The 17,817-nt window shown below is 38.7% G+C and overlaps 1 protein-coding gene across 5 annotated transcripts; it reads right to left on the bottom strand.

Annotated features, from left to right (window-relative positions):
- Positions 1-239: 239 nt before the first annotated feature.
- Positions 240-16,332, bottom strand: LOC101172427 (high affinity cationic amino acid transporter 1). Of its 5 annotated transcripts, none has more exons than XM_011482322.4 (12): positions 16,143-16,332; positions 11,196-11,569; positions 10,969-11,124; positions 9,752-9,923; positions 9,547-9,680; positions 9,250-9,472; positions 7,658-7,797; positions 7,011-7,113; positions 5,743-5,936; positions 5,517-5,668; positions 4,920-5,028; positions 240-3,423 (listed from the first exon to the last, which is right to left on the bottom strand). In XM_011482322.4, the coding sequence occupies exons 2-12, from the start codon at positions 11,563-11,565 to the stop codon at positions 3,257-3,259; spliced, it is 1,920 nt and encodes a 639-aa protein (XP_011480624.1). In that variant the 5' UTR covers positions 11,566-11,569; positions 16,143-16,332; the 3' UTR covers positions 240-3,256. The 5 variants fall into 5 exon arrangements, with proteins under 5 accessions (XP_011480624.1, XP_078812735.1, XP_020563767.1 ...); XM_078956609.1 differs by lacking the exon at positions 7,658-7,797 and adding an exon at positions 7,291-7,427; XM_020708108.3 differs by lacking the exon at positions 16,143-16,332 and adding an exon at positions 14,539-14,683.
- Between the last annotated feature and the right edge of the window lie 1,485 nt (positions 16,333-17,817).

The raw sequence follows: 17,817 nt of genomic DNA, 5'->3' as shown, positions 1-17,817 counted from the left end.
TTCCAACTCTAAAATATAAACTTTTTGCTTGTTCTTAAAAAGTTTATATTTGAACCAGTGAAATACATAACTGAAAAAAATGCTTTTAATGTCAGAGAACATGTTATAATTCCAAAAGGAAATCCTTTGTATTCATGAGACCACATTCTCACACTTTGTCATTTATTTTGAAATAAAAGGAAAAGGTGAATGTTCAGTATTCACTTCTTTGCGTACTCAGAAAAAAAACCCAGAACATATTTGTGGTGCGAGCTTCAAGTTTCACTTTTATTTATGTACAGCAGAAGCAATACAAACAAAAAACAGAAGTTAGATATAAATGGCTAATAAAAACTGAATATTTTAAAAACCATTTAAAATCCATGAAACTTCTCACTGCATAACAAACAAAGGCACACATTTGCTTTGAAACTCCACTTTACAGCTAAGACAAATAAAAAATGGAGGATGCATTGAGGAAAAGAAAAAAAACATATTTTAAAACAATGTATAATTTGCTTAAAATTAATGAAAATAAAACCTATTTCCATTAAGAACCCTTTCATACAGCTAAACAGAATTTACAGCATAAATTAATTAAAAACAAAAGCCATTTTTTAACTTGATGTTTTAAATATGCAACAAAGCTAAAAACAGAATATTAACAATTATTTAAAACTTTAATGTCAAACTGGGAAAATTGTTTATTTTCCAAAATAAAAGCATCGTTCTGGCATTTTAAAGAAACAAAACTGATCTGAGATCAGCAGCAACATGCACAACAAGCAAAGAAACGGATAAAAAATATCGTATTCCTTACATGACAGATGAAACATGGCCATGTAAAAGAAGAACTTCATGCAGGCTTTTATTTCTCTTACTCTGGTAAACACATCTTAAAAGCTGACATTGATTTTTCAGATGCCTTTACACACTTTAAATCCGTTTAAACAATAGTTTCAGCATCAAGGCAAGAATTGTGAGTAAAACACAAGTTAGCATCAATAAATGTGAACTGTTCCTCAAGAATTCAAACCCGGACAGAACGAAAGTAGAGTTTTATTTGATGAACACAAACAGGAAGTTTGTGTAAAGCTGTCAAGTAAAGAGGATGTCTGAATCAGAAACTTGTGTATTGAAAACAGGCTCTTACAGTGTAAAGCGTGTAAGAGGCTCATGGAGGCTGCTGCTTTAAAACCTGATGCTCTTGATCTGCTATAACGCATCATTATCCAGAGGAATTCAGCTCATGAGCTACTTTCTCCTATAGTAGAAGAATGAATACATTCCTATGTAGCTTTGCTTCAGATACTGTCTCTCCCGTTTGATTTCATGGCATTTTGAGTAAGAGAATATAAAAAAAAACAAGAAAAATAGACAAAACTGTTTCTTCGGTCAATACTCACGCACTGCTGTTTCCAGCTGATCTCATCATAAAGCATGAACTGACAAAGCTGCCCTGAAAAGATACTCTTGAGAATAAATAATAAGGTAACAGAGGACAGTTGTAGATAGTTGGCAACTTCAACGTGGCGTTACTGAGACAGAACATGACTTAAAGTAAACATGAGCAAATAAGACTCAGCCAAAAGAGCACTGATCCAAACAATTCCCTGTGAGAGTAGAGCAGTGCACTGAATATTTCACAGCAGGGGTGCCCAATATAACGCGTCAATCTCGATCGAAGGAACTGTAGGTAAATAAATAAACAAAACAAAAAAAATCGTCTTTTTCTTCAAAAATTGCCATAAGCGAATTGAAGTACGTCACTTGATTGACATGTAGAACCGCTACTAAACTAGCAGATCTGGAGTCTTTCTTCCTAATAAAGTTCAGAACGGTGTGAGCGTTCAGCATCAGACGCCTAACCGTGGATGCAGCTGCTGACGCGCTTCGTTTTTCCTCGACTTGGCCCGAGGTCAGTCGCTCAAAAATAGCCCCGAATAGAACCATCGTGGAACGTTCTGCGAACACCAATTATACAAACCGTGGAAGGAAAAATGACAAGAACTTTTTAACAAGCTGTAACCTCACATGTTCATCCAAATGTAGCCATTTCATTCAAAAATATTTGTCTGGTTCACTTCAAAATCTGCTTTTCATGAGAAGTCTGTGTCTTTTAGTACACAAATATGAACACATCAAATAAGGATTTTATGATATTTAATTTTCATTTATGTAAATTGATCTTTTGGAGCTGATCGTTTGAAAAGAAGCTGAAAAAGTGTGGGCACCCCTGGTCTACAGAGACTAAACTCCTAGTATAGCATGAATTGACTCCACTTTTGCAATTTGAGTCAGGATCCCAACTCAAGCTGTCACCTGATAGGAGTAAGCCCTCTGAATCCCGGCTGCACGAGTGGGTTTACCCCGGGGACTCCGGATCCTCCAACACTTGCTTCATTGGTCAATTAGTGAATCTAAATTGTCCTTTCGGTGTGACAATAGTTTTAATTTGATGTCTATTTTTTGTTTTACCTAAAGCACTCTGCATTAAAGAAAGTTGTTCTTGTCAAGCAGCCACTGTTACTTTGGTTAGTCAACAGGCATATTTTAAACTTAACATACAACTGACACTTTTTTGCTCTTCACTTGAAGATGACAACAAAAAAAAAAACACAAGCACAACCCCTGTGATCCATGATCATTTCAGACTCGTATAAATAGAACCCCTTGTTTTACAGTCAGAACAAATACTGGGATGATATAAAATCATAACAGTGTTTTTCCCTAAGGTGTGATGCTTCAGAATAAAACAGTCAATGTGATGTAATTATCTTTTTGCTCAGTAACAAAATACATTCTTAAAAGCTGCGTGTAAAGGCCCAGACACACCACAATGTAACACAACAGTAGCATCTCAAAGGGATGTGACATCTTATATTGAAATTCTGAGTGACTGCCTTTTGCTGTGTGCTTTGGGTGAAGTGACGCTTCAGCTGTAGGGCTGAATATGCTTTTTTGTTTTTTGTCTCTAAATCAGAAAGTGGTGTGGCCAAACTCATGGGCTAGACTGAGTTTTATTGGCGCAGACTTGCTTGCTCCACACTTGAGCTCGGTGTGTCTGGAGCCTCAGAAGCACTTTGGATCGTGTATTACATTCAGACGCTTTGCATTTCTCATAAAACTGTAAACACAAACGTTTAAAAGCCCCAAAGTTATTGGTGCATTTCTCATGCAATACAGATGTAAAAAGAGGAACATTCAGGGAATCTAAGAAGTTAACCCACAGGTGCAACATGACGGTTAGTCCGACCTCTGAAGGCGGAGTGTTTCATCATAAATCCTCGTCTGGGCTGTACGTCTGCGTGTTGTGCAGGAAAGCTTCCTTCTCTGTGGTCATGGGCTCCCCCTTGATGGCACAGGCTGGGGAGTCGGCGTCCGAACGGTTCGCCGCCGCCTCTGCACTGTTGCGAATCCCGTAGGTGAAATAGATGATGAATCCTGCAGTTTGTGAGGAACAACGATGCAGTTGATGGAACATGTTACAACAAATCAATTACTTGAGAGAACAGGAGTTCTTTGGCCAAACCCTTTTTTTTTGTTCTTTAGCCTAAATACGACACAAGTTCTTCCTAAATTGAGTGAAAACTTCGATTTTGACAGTAAGTGTGTTAAAAGCATTGTGTGTACAAAAATAATGATTCCATGATTTTTTTCTTGTTTCCTATTGCATAAAACATATCCATGCATCAAACTAACCATTGCTCTATTGATCACTAACATCTTTACAGATAGATGTCAGATAACAAAAACCTCTGTAAGTTTGACTTCATACTGTGAAACCATGAATGAACATGACAGAATTATAACCTCCAATAAATCCCGGGTCTAACAGGTGCTCTTAACTCTAGACCCCACTGGCTAATAGTGGCGGGGCTCCTTTGACCTACTCCTGGTGATGAATCTGCACCACATTCAGGGCTGGATCCTAAACTTTTCTGTGAATGCCGCCGGCAGATGGGTGATATTGAGAAGGCGGCTGCAGAAAAAGGAGCAAACCAATTTCCTAGTGAAGCTGCAAAGACAGCGAGCAACGAATCAAAAGAACTGGTTTGAACATGGATTATTGAGCAAAGAAGGAAAGGTGCGTGGGTCTCCAGGAACGTGATCTGCAGGAAAGCTGAAGTTGATGCTTAAAGGGAAACGAATGTAATACGATGTTCTCGTCATTTCAATGAATCCTGAAATGTTCATCTGGTGGCGTCTGCCTTTCTTGATCACATTTCACCGCAAAGTGAACCTATTAGCCATCACCATTTGCCCTATGATGAAATAAACACCAGTTGCCTCTAATAAAAGCTGGGCTTTTATTAGAGGCATTTCTGGAATAAAACCAGGGCTACTGTTGGATACAGTATACAAAGCATTTAATGTTGTTTGAGAGAATATTAGGGACGGCAAAGAGGAATACAGCTTCTTTCTAGTTGTCTTTTATTGATATCACCTTCAGCCAATCAACGGTATCAACAGCAGCGCCGCCCTAACCGGTCCGTTTAATTTTTCTATGAATCTACAACCACCGGGGGTCCAAATATGGTACGGTTCGGTCCAACTCAAAGGAAAGATTTTTAAATGAAAATGCTCTAAAAATACCGGACTGGGCTGCTCAGTTGGAACAAGGCTAATAAATACAATATAACTTTTTCATGAGGAGCGATACATACCAATATTTACAAAAATGATGTTTCAGAAAGTGTTTTCAGATGAAAATCATCAAGCTACCTATTTGCTTTACTTGATCAGCAGCATGAAACAATGATTCCTGGATTAATGTCATGATGTATTCTGTTAATGTATTACTAGACTTCTAAAATGGGTTTGATATATCTGTGTCTTGTATTTATTTTTATTGTAGTATTTAATGATTTTTAAAGCTCAAATTTAAAGCAATCAAATCAAATCAAATAGTGCCTCGCAGGATTGTTGTCCTAAAGTACCTAAAACCATCCAGATGGCGAAGCGGATCCACGTTCCTCTGTCAAGCTGCATCATCAGGTAGACGTTGACAAACATGCTGATGACCGGGACGAAGGGCAGAAGAGGAACCTGTGCAGAGACTCTTAGTTAGTGATGACAAGGTCTGAGCAACCTATAATAAAACAACAACGATGTTTTTTCTGAATAAAAAGTGTTTCTTTTAAACAAAACTACTATTTTGATAGAATCTTTGAATTTTAAGATGTGATTATCCTTAAACATTAGAAAGATCTTTAGAAGTAAGATGCTGGTGACCCTGTTTTCTGATGGGGCTCTGCAAAACTTTGCTGTTTGACTTGTGCAATACTATTGAGCTGTTCCTTTAGCTTGAAGGTTAAACAAATGCTTGTTTAGCTTGACACGCTTGAAAGCACAGTGACCCATTCAGACGATGTCACTTCAGCATTTAAAGGCCTCGGTTTATGTAACCGTTTATTCTGACATCAACTCTGAACAAACTGTGAGGCGATTTTCTTCTGCTTTTGGGTTTTTCGCTACCCTTTAAAGTCTCGCCCCGGTGGACTGTAGGAAACCTTTAACTGAAGGCGTCCAGTCACCTTGAATGCTAGCTTGGTTTTGCTCTGCGGCTGTCTCCACACAATGAATGTGACAACAAGACAGGTGGCTGCAATGGTGCTGAGCAGACACACAGACCAGGGAGCCAGGCCTCCTTGAACAGCCACCACACCGAAAACACACACCAGAACACCTGATGGGAGGAACGCAGACACCATCAGCTTCCATCATTTGCTCCCGTTTCCTTCGATCTTTGGAGTCACTCACCAAGTATGCTGGTGCAAATATTGACAACAAGTCCAGACTGAGGTGAGGGCTCGGGTTTTGAAGGGAAAAGGAGGTTTTTGACGGTGAGGCGATCTTCTGGTTGAGGCAGGATGTCGCTATAGGACTCAGAAATGTCTGCTTCGTCCTGCGTTTTGGCCATTTCATAAGCCGCTCTGAGCTGCTCAGGCTGGTACCTGAAGAAAAAAAGCAGTTTTAGTTTACCAATGGACTGCAACACTTTCAGACATGCAACAGTTGAGGAAAACTAACACTGGTCCGTCTTCAGCGCATCTCCATTTCGTTGACACAAAAAATAAAACGCTCATTAATCAATTGAAATGTTTACGTCGTCTCCGTCATGTTGATCCCTCCGCAACGCAATGCAGGCTTAAAAGTGTTGCAGCAAAAAGCCGGAGAAAAGGGAAACTGTGACAGAGTATGAAGGCCACCAAACAAATAAAAGTAGAAACAAATTTACAAGAATAAAGTCGCAAAATTATCAAAAAAAAAAAAGAAAACTGGTGATTTTATGAGAATAAGGTCGTAAAATTATGAAAATTTTACTAGAATAAAGAAAGTTGTAAGATTTTGAGAAAAAAAAAATTTACAAGAACAAACTCCAAAAATTATGAGTAAAAAGAGACAACATTTTCCGTTATTTTCCGTAAATTCTCAATTTATGAGGATTATCTGGCCAATCTTTACTAAGAAAATTAAACTTAAACAAAAACAATATCGTATGAGAGATGGAGAGCGAATTGTAAGCAGTTACTTAATCATTGGTTTCACAGATAAAGTCTTTTAGCAAGTTTTATTTTAGTATATTATTGTAAAATTTCACAATTTGTCTCATAACCATATGACTTAATTCTTGTAAATGTATTTATTAATGTTTATGGTGGCCCCTGATATTCTGTCAAAGGAAACAGGTCTGGGTTTCAAAAACTTCTGTTGTACTTTCAAAATAAAAGCGTATAAAATGTCATAATATATTGAAAGTGACGTGTCGACGCGATAACGCAGAATAAAATAAGTTTAATTTTGGAAGTAAAAACACATTTACTACACAACATCATTTATGACACAAAACATGCATTTTACAAAGAGTAAAGAAGAAGGCTTTGGACCTGATTGCTAAAGTTTAACGTGAGCGGACAGACGGAGACGATGTAAACTAACTGACAGTCATAAGATAGACTTCCCATGCAGCGTAAGGGAGACGCACCGCAGACAGACCAGGGTCAATTCGGCGTTAGAACAAAGACTACCTGAGGACCAGGACGCAGGCTGCGACCAGAGTGTAGGCCAGCAAAGTACCGATGGACATGAGGTTGACCAGATCCGTCAGGTCAAACAGGAAGGCCATGACAGCTGCAGCACATGCAGAAAACAACAATGAAGGAAAAAACATTAAAACAGAAAAAAATGCAAGAATTCTAGCATATCACAGAAAAAACAGGGTTTTATTCACATCTGCAAGGGATTTTTTTCACCATCCTCCTTCCACAAGGGGGCACTCTTGCCTCAGGCTTGATGTCAGCTACCTACCAGACATGAGCCCTGCCACCAAGGTGGAGACGGTGGGCGTCTTCCTCTCACTGACATGAGCCAGAAACGAGAAGAGCAGGCCGTCGCGAGCCATTGCAAAGATAATGCGAGGAAGAGGAAACATGGAGCCAAGGAGGCTGAGCCGAAGATGAAGGAAGGAGGAGGCAGAGATTTATGACACAAAGTAAAAGTCCGTCAACTCTAGTTTCACACACACTGCCTAAGCTGTTTTCCGCCATGAAACATCCCTGCTCCTGGAAGTGACTTCATGCTGCACTCCATCCAGCGTTTTTTGTTTTGTTTTGTCTGTCTAGAGGTCAGGAGGGATTCTAACCCCAGCTGGTTAGTGAGTTTAGCCACTGCTCACCTGCCGCTACACCTGACGTTACTGTAGCTGTTAGAGGGGTTTTGGTTCGTGAGCTGACTGATGCCAAACATTTGAAGAGCAGCCCATCTTCTGCCATGGCCCAGATCACCCTGGGCATTGGGAACATGGAGCCCAGTAAGCTGTTAGGGGGGAGAGAGCAGAGCAAGCCATGCTAGTGAAACCAGTTAGAGAACAAACGGGGGGGGGTCTAAAAGCAAAACACAAAAATCTGTTGCAAAAATTCTTATCTTTGCAGACAAATCTGTTTAAATAAAGCCTTGTGACTAAAAATCATTTATCTGCACTATTACATTTTTGAAAAATATAATTCAATTACAAAATAAAAGGAAATAGATTTTGCCAATGAACATAGTTTCAAACTTAATCGGTCTGAAATAGTTTAAAGTGATGAGAAATGACAGGAATCGTTTTGATTTGTGCCAAACAGCACAAAAAGGGGATATTTTTTTATTTGATGTGGCCAATTTTGTACTTTTGTACAATTTTGAAAAAAACATAATAAAAGCGCAGTCCTGTGAAAAAGTCTTTAAGAAATAATTTTAACAACTCTTAACCCATCTATAAGACGACTTGTTTTGTTGCCAATTTGCTACAATATGAATAACGAAAACCCCAAAATGTAAGAAAATTAATCAAAAATCCTTCTGGTTTCACAAAAACAATCACTGTACTAAAAGAGTAAAAAAACAAAACTTGCCTAATAATTAGCAAATGTCCCTTAGAAAAGAATGAAACCTTTTGCAAAAACAAAAAACCTCAAGGAGTCTGGTTCTTGAATTAAAGCAAGATTAAAAGAAGATTGTCCTTAAAAATGATGCATTCATAAAAGTTTGATAAAACAACAGAATAACATCCAGGACTTTAAAGCAACTAAAACAGACTTAAAGAAAAAAGGTTTTCTTTTATGATAAAAAAAAAAGTAATTTTGTTTTTTGAAAGTGGAGAGAAACCTGTTTCTACATCATTAAATGTTATCTTTTCATTGACGAGGCAAAAAAAAAAACCCCTATTGTGACATTTTTGTCTCGTCTTTCACAGCAAGAATCATTTAGTACATTTGTCTGTGAGCTTTTGGCTTCTTTCTCCAAAACTTGAATCTTTACCTTCTTGTTAATGGTTATTGTCCACACTTTGAAAAGTACGCAGCAATTAAAAACACTTCAATTTAAAACCTTAATTTCTTGTCTGTAGTTTTATAGTTTTTTTCAAAATCAATTTAACAGAAAAATACACACAAACCCAACATTTGTACATTTCTTTTCTCTCCTGTATTGAATTTGAACTTTATATATATATAGTGACACCAAGTACTCAGTGTTGATAGGAAACAGTTTTGCAATGTAAAATGTAAGAAAACGATTTAAAATGTGCTAATATTTGTTAAAAGGGCAGCATATTTCAATCCGGTCTAGCTTTTACCATCACATCTTAGCTTTTATTTGCAGTTTATCCAAATCAAAATTCAGGCTTCAGTGAGCCTGAAATGAATTGAACTCTCTGTGGACACATGCTGGAGAGTTGCACGTCTTCTTTGACTTGTCTCGCTGAGAGGCGTCAGAAGAGCCACTTACCTGGTGGACAGAGCGCACAGAGAGCCGATAGCCACGGCATAAGTGGCTCCCTTCCAGCCCACATACTCAAAGGCCACAGGCAGAGGGCTGTCCTTGCTCAGCATGTAGTACGGCATCATCATAGTGAGAGCGGCCGACACACCGAAGTATGCCACAAAACAGATGAGCAGGGAGGCAACGATCCCGATTGGAATGGCCCTCTGCGGGTTCTTCACCTCCTCTCCTGAGGGGGAAAAACATAACCAGATGTGAGGCGGGAAAAATGTCACGCATCCCGTTTTACAAATGCTTTCTAACCTGTGGTGGCGATGCAGTCAAACCCTACAAACGCATAAAAGCAAGTTGCAGCCCCCGAAAGGACTCCTGTCCAGCCAAAGGGCATGAACCCGCCTGCACCGATGGTTTCCTCGCTGGCTAAAGAAGCAGTGGTGCTGAGAAGAAAGACAACGGAATGTGAGCCGAGCGTTTAAACCCCGTTGAGCACCAGCAGGATTGCACCCACTTCAAGGTGGAGTTTCTGGTGGAGTTCAGGATGTCCTCTGGGTTCAAGCTCCAGTTTTTTCGGTCTCCTTTGACAAACCCAGCGATGATGACAAACAGGAGGACCAGCACATTGATGCAGGTGAAGACTTTATTTACCAGGGCGGACTCTTTGACTCCAAACACGAGCAGACCTGCAAAGTCAATAGACAGACAGAAAGAAGAAATCAGACAAGGAGGCTGAGCTTCAGAGCCGTCTTCTCCCTTCAGTTTATCATATCGTCTTTTAAACAAATGTGCTCAAAAACTGCAACCGTAGCTGAAAAAACACTGATGTAACAGCAGATGTCAGGATGTCTCAGCTTATTAAAGTGGAAAAAGCTGCTGAATTTGAAATGTTTCTCAGTGGAGAGTTGAGCTGTTTTATGTGGATGTTGACTTGTTTACCAATATTTCTTCTGATTAGTCAGGTTTTTATTTTTTCCGCATCTGTCTTAGAATCAGTTTTTTTCCTTGCCTTGAATAAACATTTGCAAAAGAAAATGGAGGGGAAACAATAGAGCAAAGCTTTTATTCTTTAACAGGCATGCACACACAAAAACAAAGCTGGAAAACAAATCGAATTTGTTTTGACAGTAGATAAAAGTACTACTACCTATACTGTCATAATAAAAGTTTTTTTTCATAACGTTTTATCAGCAAAACAGACTTTATGACATCATTCAGAGGTGTGTTTATATTCCAGACTTCAGACTATCATCCAGGGGGGATCCCAGTTGGTTTGATCCAAAAGCTTTACAAAATTATAAATTTCAAAAAATGTGTTTTTATTATTTGCAGTAAAAAATATATTTTGATATAATTTTTGTTTTGTTTTCGCTCTTTACCTCACTCAGAAACACGAACCTCTTTTTAGACAGATAAGATTTTTCTTTTTTTAAATCAAAATATAACAATACAAGTGAAATAATAGAACACGTCTCCAAGTAGAGAAATATATTTTTTAACCAAATTAGCCAAATACAAAAATTTGGAGATATTTTTTTATGTAATTTTAGGGACAAAGTCCTATTTTTCTTTTGCTGTTTTTTTAAACAAAAATGGGAGGGACTAAAATCATCACAGCCTGGACTGAGGGGGACATTTTTGTGGGCCAGAGGACTCTGACGGTGCGGTTGGTCTACGTCATCACAAAATCAAATATTGCATGCTTTCTAAATACTATGCACTAGGTCTGACCTGTTAGACTGAGTATGATGAGGACAGCAAAAATGTCAGGGTATTCTGCCACCCCTGGTGCGTTCATGGGAAGGTACTGCGAGGAAAACCTCTTGATGTGCCCATTGATCAGCTCATCAAAGGTGGCGCTCCAGGCCCTGGCCACACTTGAAGTTCCTGTCCAGAGAAAAGGCGTCATGTTACCCGAACAGCATCAAACTCCTTTCCACCACCCAAAGTGGTCTCACCTATTACATAAGACAGAATGAGGTTCCAGCCGGTGATAAACGCCCACAGCTCTCCCACTGTCACGTAGCTGTAGAGGTAAGCCGAGCCAGTTCTGGGGACGCGGGCTCCAAACTCGGCGTAGCACAGGCCGGCTAGAACGGACGCCAGGGCGGCGATGAGGAAGGAGAGGACGATGGCGGGTCCAGAGTTTTCACGGGCTACAGCGCCGGCGAGAACGTAGACGCCAGCGCCCAGAGTGCTGCCCACTCCCAGAGCCACCAGGTCGAAGGTGCCGAGGCATCGGGACAAGCGGGACTCCTCCGTGCTACAGTCCACCACCTTCACTCGCAGCAGCTTCCTGCCCAGACCTTTTAGCGTTGCCAGAAGCATGGTCCTAAAAAAAATACCCGGGTTACTTTGTAAACTTACAGCCCTCTTTATTTCAGAACTATAACCGATTAAAAGGTTTATCATCAATCCAAAAATCAATTGTTGATTTCTCAATTTATCTAAAACACCACTTTTCAATATAGGTAACTATAGTCTGACAAGCAACAAAGGACAGTTAAAATGCAAATGAACAAATGAGAACATGCAAAGTCTATTTATGTATATCAGAAAGACACTCAGACACCATGTAGGCTGTCATGTCAGCTCCATGCAAATGGCAGAACAGAGGAGGAAGTAGAAAATCAGCCGCCATCGATGCGGATCGTCGTCTTTAACATCATAACTACTTACTTTCCCAGAGAAAAAGCCGAATGAGCTCAGATTCAAACTCTGCTGGGAGCTGAGCTCTACAAGTAGTAGTCTGACATGTGACACCAACGTCTCTTTGTGTTCAGGCGAACGGCTTCACAAATAGAATGGTGACACATGACATGAGCTCGGGGGCAACGGCCCCCACCCAGCAGGACCCCGTCGAGACGGAAAAACAATTGCATTCCTGATATGTCTTTTTTTTAATCCTGTGAATGGAATGAATCATAAGTTTGGATTTAACTTCCTCTCCTGATGATCACAGTGCCTCCTAAAGATGGGAATCCAAAAACGCCCACTACGCGTAGGTAAGTTTGAGTCAAAAGCACTGCCAAAAAATTTAATAAACATTAGAAATAGAAAAAAAAGGCGATGACAGGCAGCAGGAGTAATTGCGGAAGCAGAATGCACATGACCTGGCGGGAAGATCTGCGCTAAAAAAAAAAGGGAGAGGAGGCAGGACACAACCCGGCCCACCTCTCGTCCAATCACAGGGCTCTGACATCCGCCCACGGCAAACCGAAAGGTATGTGGGCGGAGTTTAGAACGCATCCAGGCGCATGTTCTTTCATATTTGGCCACAAAAGCGGAGCTTGTGCCCCTTGACATGACTTTACGATGACATTGTTTACGGTCACAGGGAGAGCAGCAGATTTTTCCGTGACCTCAACCTACAGGGAGTTATGAGGTCACTACACGAGCATTTATTCCAAGAAAATATAAAGATTAAATTCCAAAGTTTAAATGTAAATCTGACTCAATTGTTGGGAATGTTTCACAGCAGGAAATTCGCACCAATCTGGAGCCAAACTATGAGCAACTAAAACAGTCTGATAACTGCAGAGGTTACATCTGAAGACACTAAATCTTTCCCTTCGGTTATACAATAAAATACACATTAAGTGCTGCCGACAACAGCACAAATGTAAATCCTCACGTGTTGTGACCAGCAGAGTGGCTGTTTTACTTTGAGGTCTCTATTTATCATGGCTTTGTGCCTTTGTAATCTGCATCCGCAAAGTGTTTCTGATTAAATATTAATTTCAGATTACCGCGTCTAGTTGATGAGCATGTCCAAATAGGCATTTCTTTTAAATAAAAATAAAACTTTATATATATATATATATATATATATATATACATATATGTATGTATATATATATATATATACATATATGTATGTATATATATATATATATATATATATATATATATAAACAGAATTAATGTTTTGGGAGCAGCAAATACACAGCGATTTCTGCAAAATTCTAAACACATTATATTGATTATATTGTATATGTTGATATTAGTCTGTGTGAACACCATTATATGTCAATCACATGTATTTCTTACAGTAGTAAACGTACGGTGGCCCTGAAGTGCAAATCACATCAACAAATCACTCGACACAAAAACATTTTAAAGATCACAACGACAATAAAAGAAATCTTTTAAAGAAAATGTTAGAGCAGCATTGCATTTTAGAAAAACAAAACAAAACTTCAGAAACCAAAATGTAAAAAAACAAAAATGAAAAAACTCTTTGGAATATAAAATTAATTTCCAGAAAACAAAATGATATATTGACAAATTTTAATGTTGGAAAAACACGATGACAAAGGTCTGTACTGAGGGACATCACTGGTTGGATGATGAAAGTTATTTGCCTTAAAGCTATACTGGACATCATCATCCAATCAGCACTGTCCCTCAGTACCGACCTTTCCAGTTTCTCCTTGTGTTTCGTTTTTACCAACATTTCGTTTTCTTTTCTTCCTTTTTCTTTTTAACATTTCATATTGTTTTCTGGAAATAGGTTTTTTTTTCTGAAATGTTTTTTCATTTTTTACGTTTTGGTTTTCTTAAATTTTGTTTTGTTTTTTCTAAAATGTAATTCTGCTTTTTAACATTTGCTTTGTTTTTTTTTAATTGTCGTTGTGATCTTTAAAACGTTTTTGTAACAAATGATTTATTGAATGATGTGCACTTCAGGGTCACCGTATAAAATATTAAAAAAATAAAAATAAAATAAAAATAAAGGGTAATAAAGTTTTCTGCCCTTGATTACTATGCTACTTTTCAAAATAAAAGCATAACACAAAACCCAGCTTGCTTTATTCCATTACAGCATCCTTCAAAGCAGATACTAGTAAAAAAAAAAACCATTTCTTTTGTGTCACCCATTTCTGGTAGTATATAAAATACATTTACATTTTTTGTATGTTTTGTATAGTGTTTTAGATTCATGCTTGTGGCTTGTTTGGTAAGTTTAAACAATCAAAACCATAGATATAAAATAAATAGAATCATCTGGAAGAATAAACAGGGGGTTGTACCACAGCCTTTAATCTCTATCAATATTTGTGAACAAAAAATTGATTTAAAAGAGCGTCATGAAACTAAGCCTATGAGACCATAGGAAGTGTTAATGAGTTTAGCTGTTTATGACGTTCTACTGTAATTTAAATCAGTAATAAAGAGGCTATAAAAGTAAAAAAAACGAACGTTGTATAAATGTTTTTATCAGTGACCGACGTTTCAGCTCTCAGATTTAAGGACCTTCATCCACCTAACATACAGCAGGCTTTAAAAATACATTAATACCTGTAAATGTCAGTATTTTTATAATAGCAACATTTATTTGATGACGGTATTGATTCCCTTCTCTGCTTCTGTGCCGGTCCCAAGCCCGGATAAATTGAAAGGGTTGCATCAGGGAGGGCATCCGGCGTAAAACATTGCCAAGTTAACCATGCGACTCATCCTCGAAGGAGAGGTTGTTTCGCTGTGGCGACCCCTGATGGGAAAAGCCGAAAGAGAAAGATGAAGGTATTGAATCAAATATAACAATTATTTCTCATTTAAACTTTGAGGGTAAATCATTTTAGATGAAAGAGTTGGTCTTAAATTGTTTTTAAGCAGTTGTCATGTTTTTTCAAAGTTATAGAAATGGACCCCCCCCCCCCCCCCCCCAAAAAAAAAGTCAAATTTTGTTTAAATTTGATTAAAAATAAAACAAAATGGTTACAATCACGTTCTGGAGAATTTTTATGATGAAACAGTTTGTTTCTAAAACATTTTTTTGTGAAAATAAAGAATCAACGTTTTGTTTTAGTTTTTGAATCTGAGCTTATTTCATCATAAGATGAGGCCTTTTACTTTATTTATTATTCCGTTTCCATAGCAACAGAAGTTTGCTGCCCACAAACATGCCCGCTAGCTAAACGTTTTAAAATAGCAAAAACTAAATACATATAAACCAAAAGTTGATCATGTTGACTATGTGATAATTTACTTTTTGCTGTAAAGTTAGAACTTTTTTTTTTTAGAAAACAAAAGTTAAATGTATTCATTTATAAGAAATTTAAGTTAAAGTAAAAAGTCATCTTTTTTTATTTTCTAAAGGGCCAATCATGGTGGCCCTACTGCTTTTGGAGGATAAGAGAAGCTGTTTGCATAAAAGTGAAATGTGTTTGAGCCGCAGTTTCTGATTTTCCTTGTTATTATACAATAAAACTTACCTTGGAGAGCAACTATGGCTAATAAAGATGACAAGTAAGCAGGTATATAGATTAATAACCTGTGTAAAAGCGGAACAAAAGGCTACTGTATTTTGGAATAGACGTGAGCTATGTTTGAACGGTCACTGACCAAAAATTAAATCACATTGTTAAAATTGATCTTTTAGGTTTGTTGAGCAGTTTATGTCCCCCAATATGGTCGATTAGGTAGACGAATATACACATTTCAAGACCTAATGTGTGATACACCATGCAATGTATAAAGAAAATGTTATTTTAATTGATAAATTACAACAAATTGACCATTTTATCTGTAGAAATGTAATCTTTCGTATGTAATCCATATCTTGAAGGGTCAGGTTCTTCACGGAGTTCATCTGAGTTCATCAGGCAGCTGCGTGAACTCCTAAAAAAGGCAACGTTTCTCCCATAAGTATGCTCCCGGTTTCGGAGATCTTTCAAGCCGACGTCTGACTACTTTTTAAAAACCAATTCGTGTTTTTGACACGTCTGCACCGACGCCGACCTGTTTAGTCAGCAGAAGTGCAGAAGAGCTGCTGTTTGGATTGCATCAGCCCGCTCTGATCTTCCGCGTCTGGACTCTGGTCTGAAGCCCACGTGCCGCCTTCCGCGTGGATCCTAACCCCCCTTCCACCATTATTCATTGATGAACACTTATGAACTTACTTTTAAACTGAACCGCAGGGGAGCTTCGGCTTCACCTCCCGGATCTCCTCTCCACAGACTAGGTGGGGAAGGGCACACGCACGGAGGTGGTGCTGGTGGAGCCACGCGCGCACACACGGAAACAGAACGGCGGGAAGTTTTGCAGAATGACAACCACTAGATGGCGCTGTTTACAAGTCAATTTCCTCCCGAGGAGTTCTTTGAAGCATCCTGGATGCTGATCAGAGAGAGCGACTTGCCCTGCGGTCATGTCTTCATTTAAATTTATCCCTATAGCCTATCAGTATGCATATATTACAGCTGGGCCCCCTGCTGTGCTTCTTTTCCTTTCATCATTGCAGCTAAGCGTCACACCAGCTTGCCACATGCTTATGGATTGCTTGTGAAGTTGTGAAAGTGTCTGGTGGGAGGAAACCAGGATGTTCTGCATCCTCCTCTGAGTTTCCTGCTGCGGATGCATCTCGAATATCAGCCAAGATCCTCATATATGACATGAATCCACATTATCAGAAAAAAAATCACTCCAAATATGGAGGACAAAAGTCCCGTCTGAAGGTGCTCAAAGCTCCAGCAGAGACAGGATTCTGCATGTTTGTGGGCCCAAACTTGCAGTAAAGGGTTTTGAGATCATTTGGCTTTTTAGATTGCCTCATGATTCCCTTCTTTGCTGTGACCATAACTACTAGAGGTACCAAAACCCTCATAAGACATAATTGGTAAGAAAAGCGCCTTACACTGCCTTATCTGACATTTTTAGATTTATGGCTGCACCCGTTGGGCCAATTGTGGGTTGCCTTGATAAATGGGAATAGGTGGTCTTAGGTGAATCTAAAGTAATGCAGTTCCATAGCTTTCAGAGAAAGAAGTGCCTCAAAATAAAATTCAAAAGCTGATATTGCTGAATTTGTTTGCTTCTGCCAAGTTGCATGGGCAGCTAAACGGACCACATGAAAATGTTTTAACTGCTTTAATAAACAAGAAAGCCTAAATTATCATTTCGTTTCCATGCTCACGGCATGAACAGCATTATTAGTTTTCATTCATTGTTTAGAAAAGGTCATCACAAACACAGACCACTATGTTTAGAAAAAGTTATACTACTGTAGCCCTGGAAGCAAGGCTGGATATAGGCATGGACAATGGGAGGGCAAATGTGGTGACTGCACCCTCCAAATGTGAAAAAAAAAAAAAACACATTTAACTAAAAAAATAAAAACTACAAAAACAAAACCCCTCAAAACAAAAAATAAAATAAAATAAAAATGTTAAAGGTGGATGGACATAAAAAGAAAAGAAAGCAGCCTCAAGTTGGCACCAGTCAGCGTCCTGCTTGTGCCTGTCCCAAGCCCGGTACCTGCAGAGGGTCAGGAAGAGCATTTCAACATGACACTTCAAATACATATCACACAGATCAAAAGAGACGATAAATATATAGAACTGAAACTTTTAGCACACCCAGACTTGCCCCCTCCGATATTATATCTGCCCCCCATAGAGGGAATGGCTAAATCCAGGTCTGCCTGGAAGTATAGCAGCTCTTTAAATTTTTCAGGGGTTGCCCAACAATGTTGGAGAATTTATTTGTTTGCAAAGTTGGATGATGGGATATGATATTGATTACATCTTTAGGCAGTCAGTAAACAAACACTGTGATCAAACATTCAGAATCACTCTC

This window comes from Oryzias latipes, chromosome 13, assembly GCF_053564925.1.
Source record: "Oryzias latipes strain Hd-rR chromosome 13, Olatipes_Hd-rR_3.1".
In the NCBI taxonomy this organism is placed as follows: domain Eukaryota; kingdom Metazoa; phylum Chordata; class Actinopteri; order Beloniformes; family Adrianichthyidae; genus Oryzias; species Oryzias latipes.
Note: the sequence above shows the minus strand (reverse complement) of the source record. Positions and strands in the feature narration are given on the sequence as shown.

What these genes read in the sequence shown, in the direction of transcription:
- LOC101172427 (XM_011482322.4), bottom strand. Translation starts at nt 11,565, where the DNA reads ATGCTTCTGGCAACGCTAAAAGGTCTGGGCAGGAAGCTGCTGCGAGTG. An exon ending in CATCATACTCAGTCTAACAG is followed by an intron (nt 9,924 to 10,968) that starts GTCAGACCTAGT and finishes TTGACTTTGCAG; the next exon opens with GTCTGCTCGTGTTTGGAGTC. An exon ending in TATTTGCACCAGCATACTTG is followed by an intron (nt 5,669 to 5,742) that starts GTGAGTGACTCC and finishes TCCTCCCATCAG; the next exon opens with GTGTTCTGGTGTGTGTTTTC.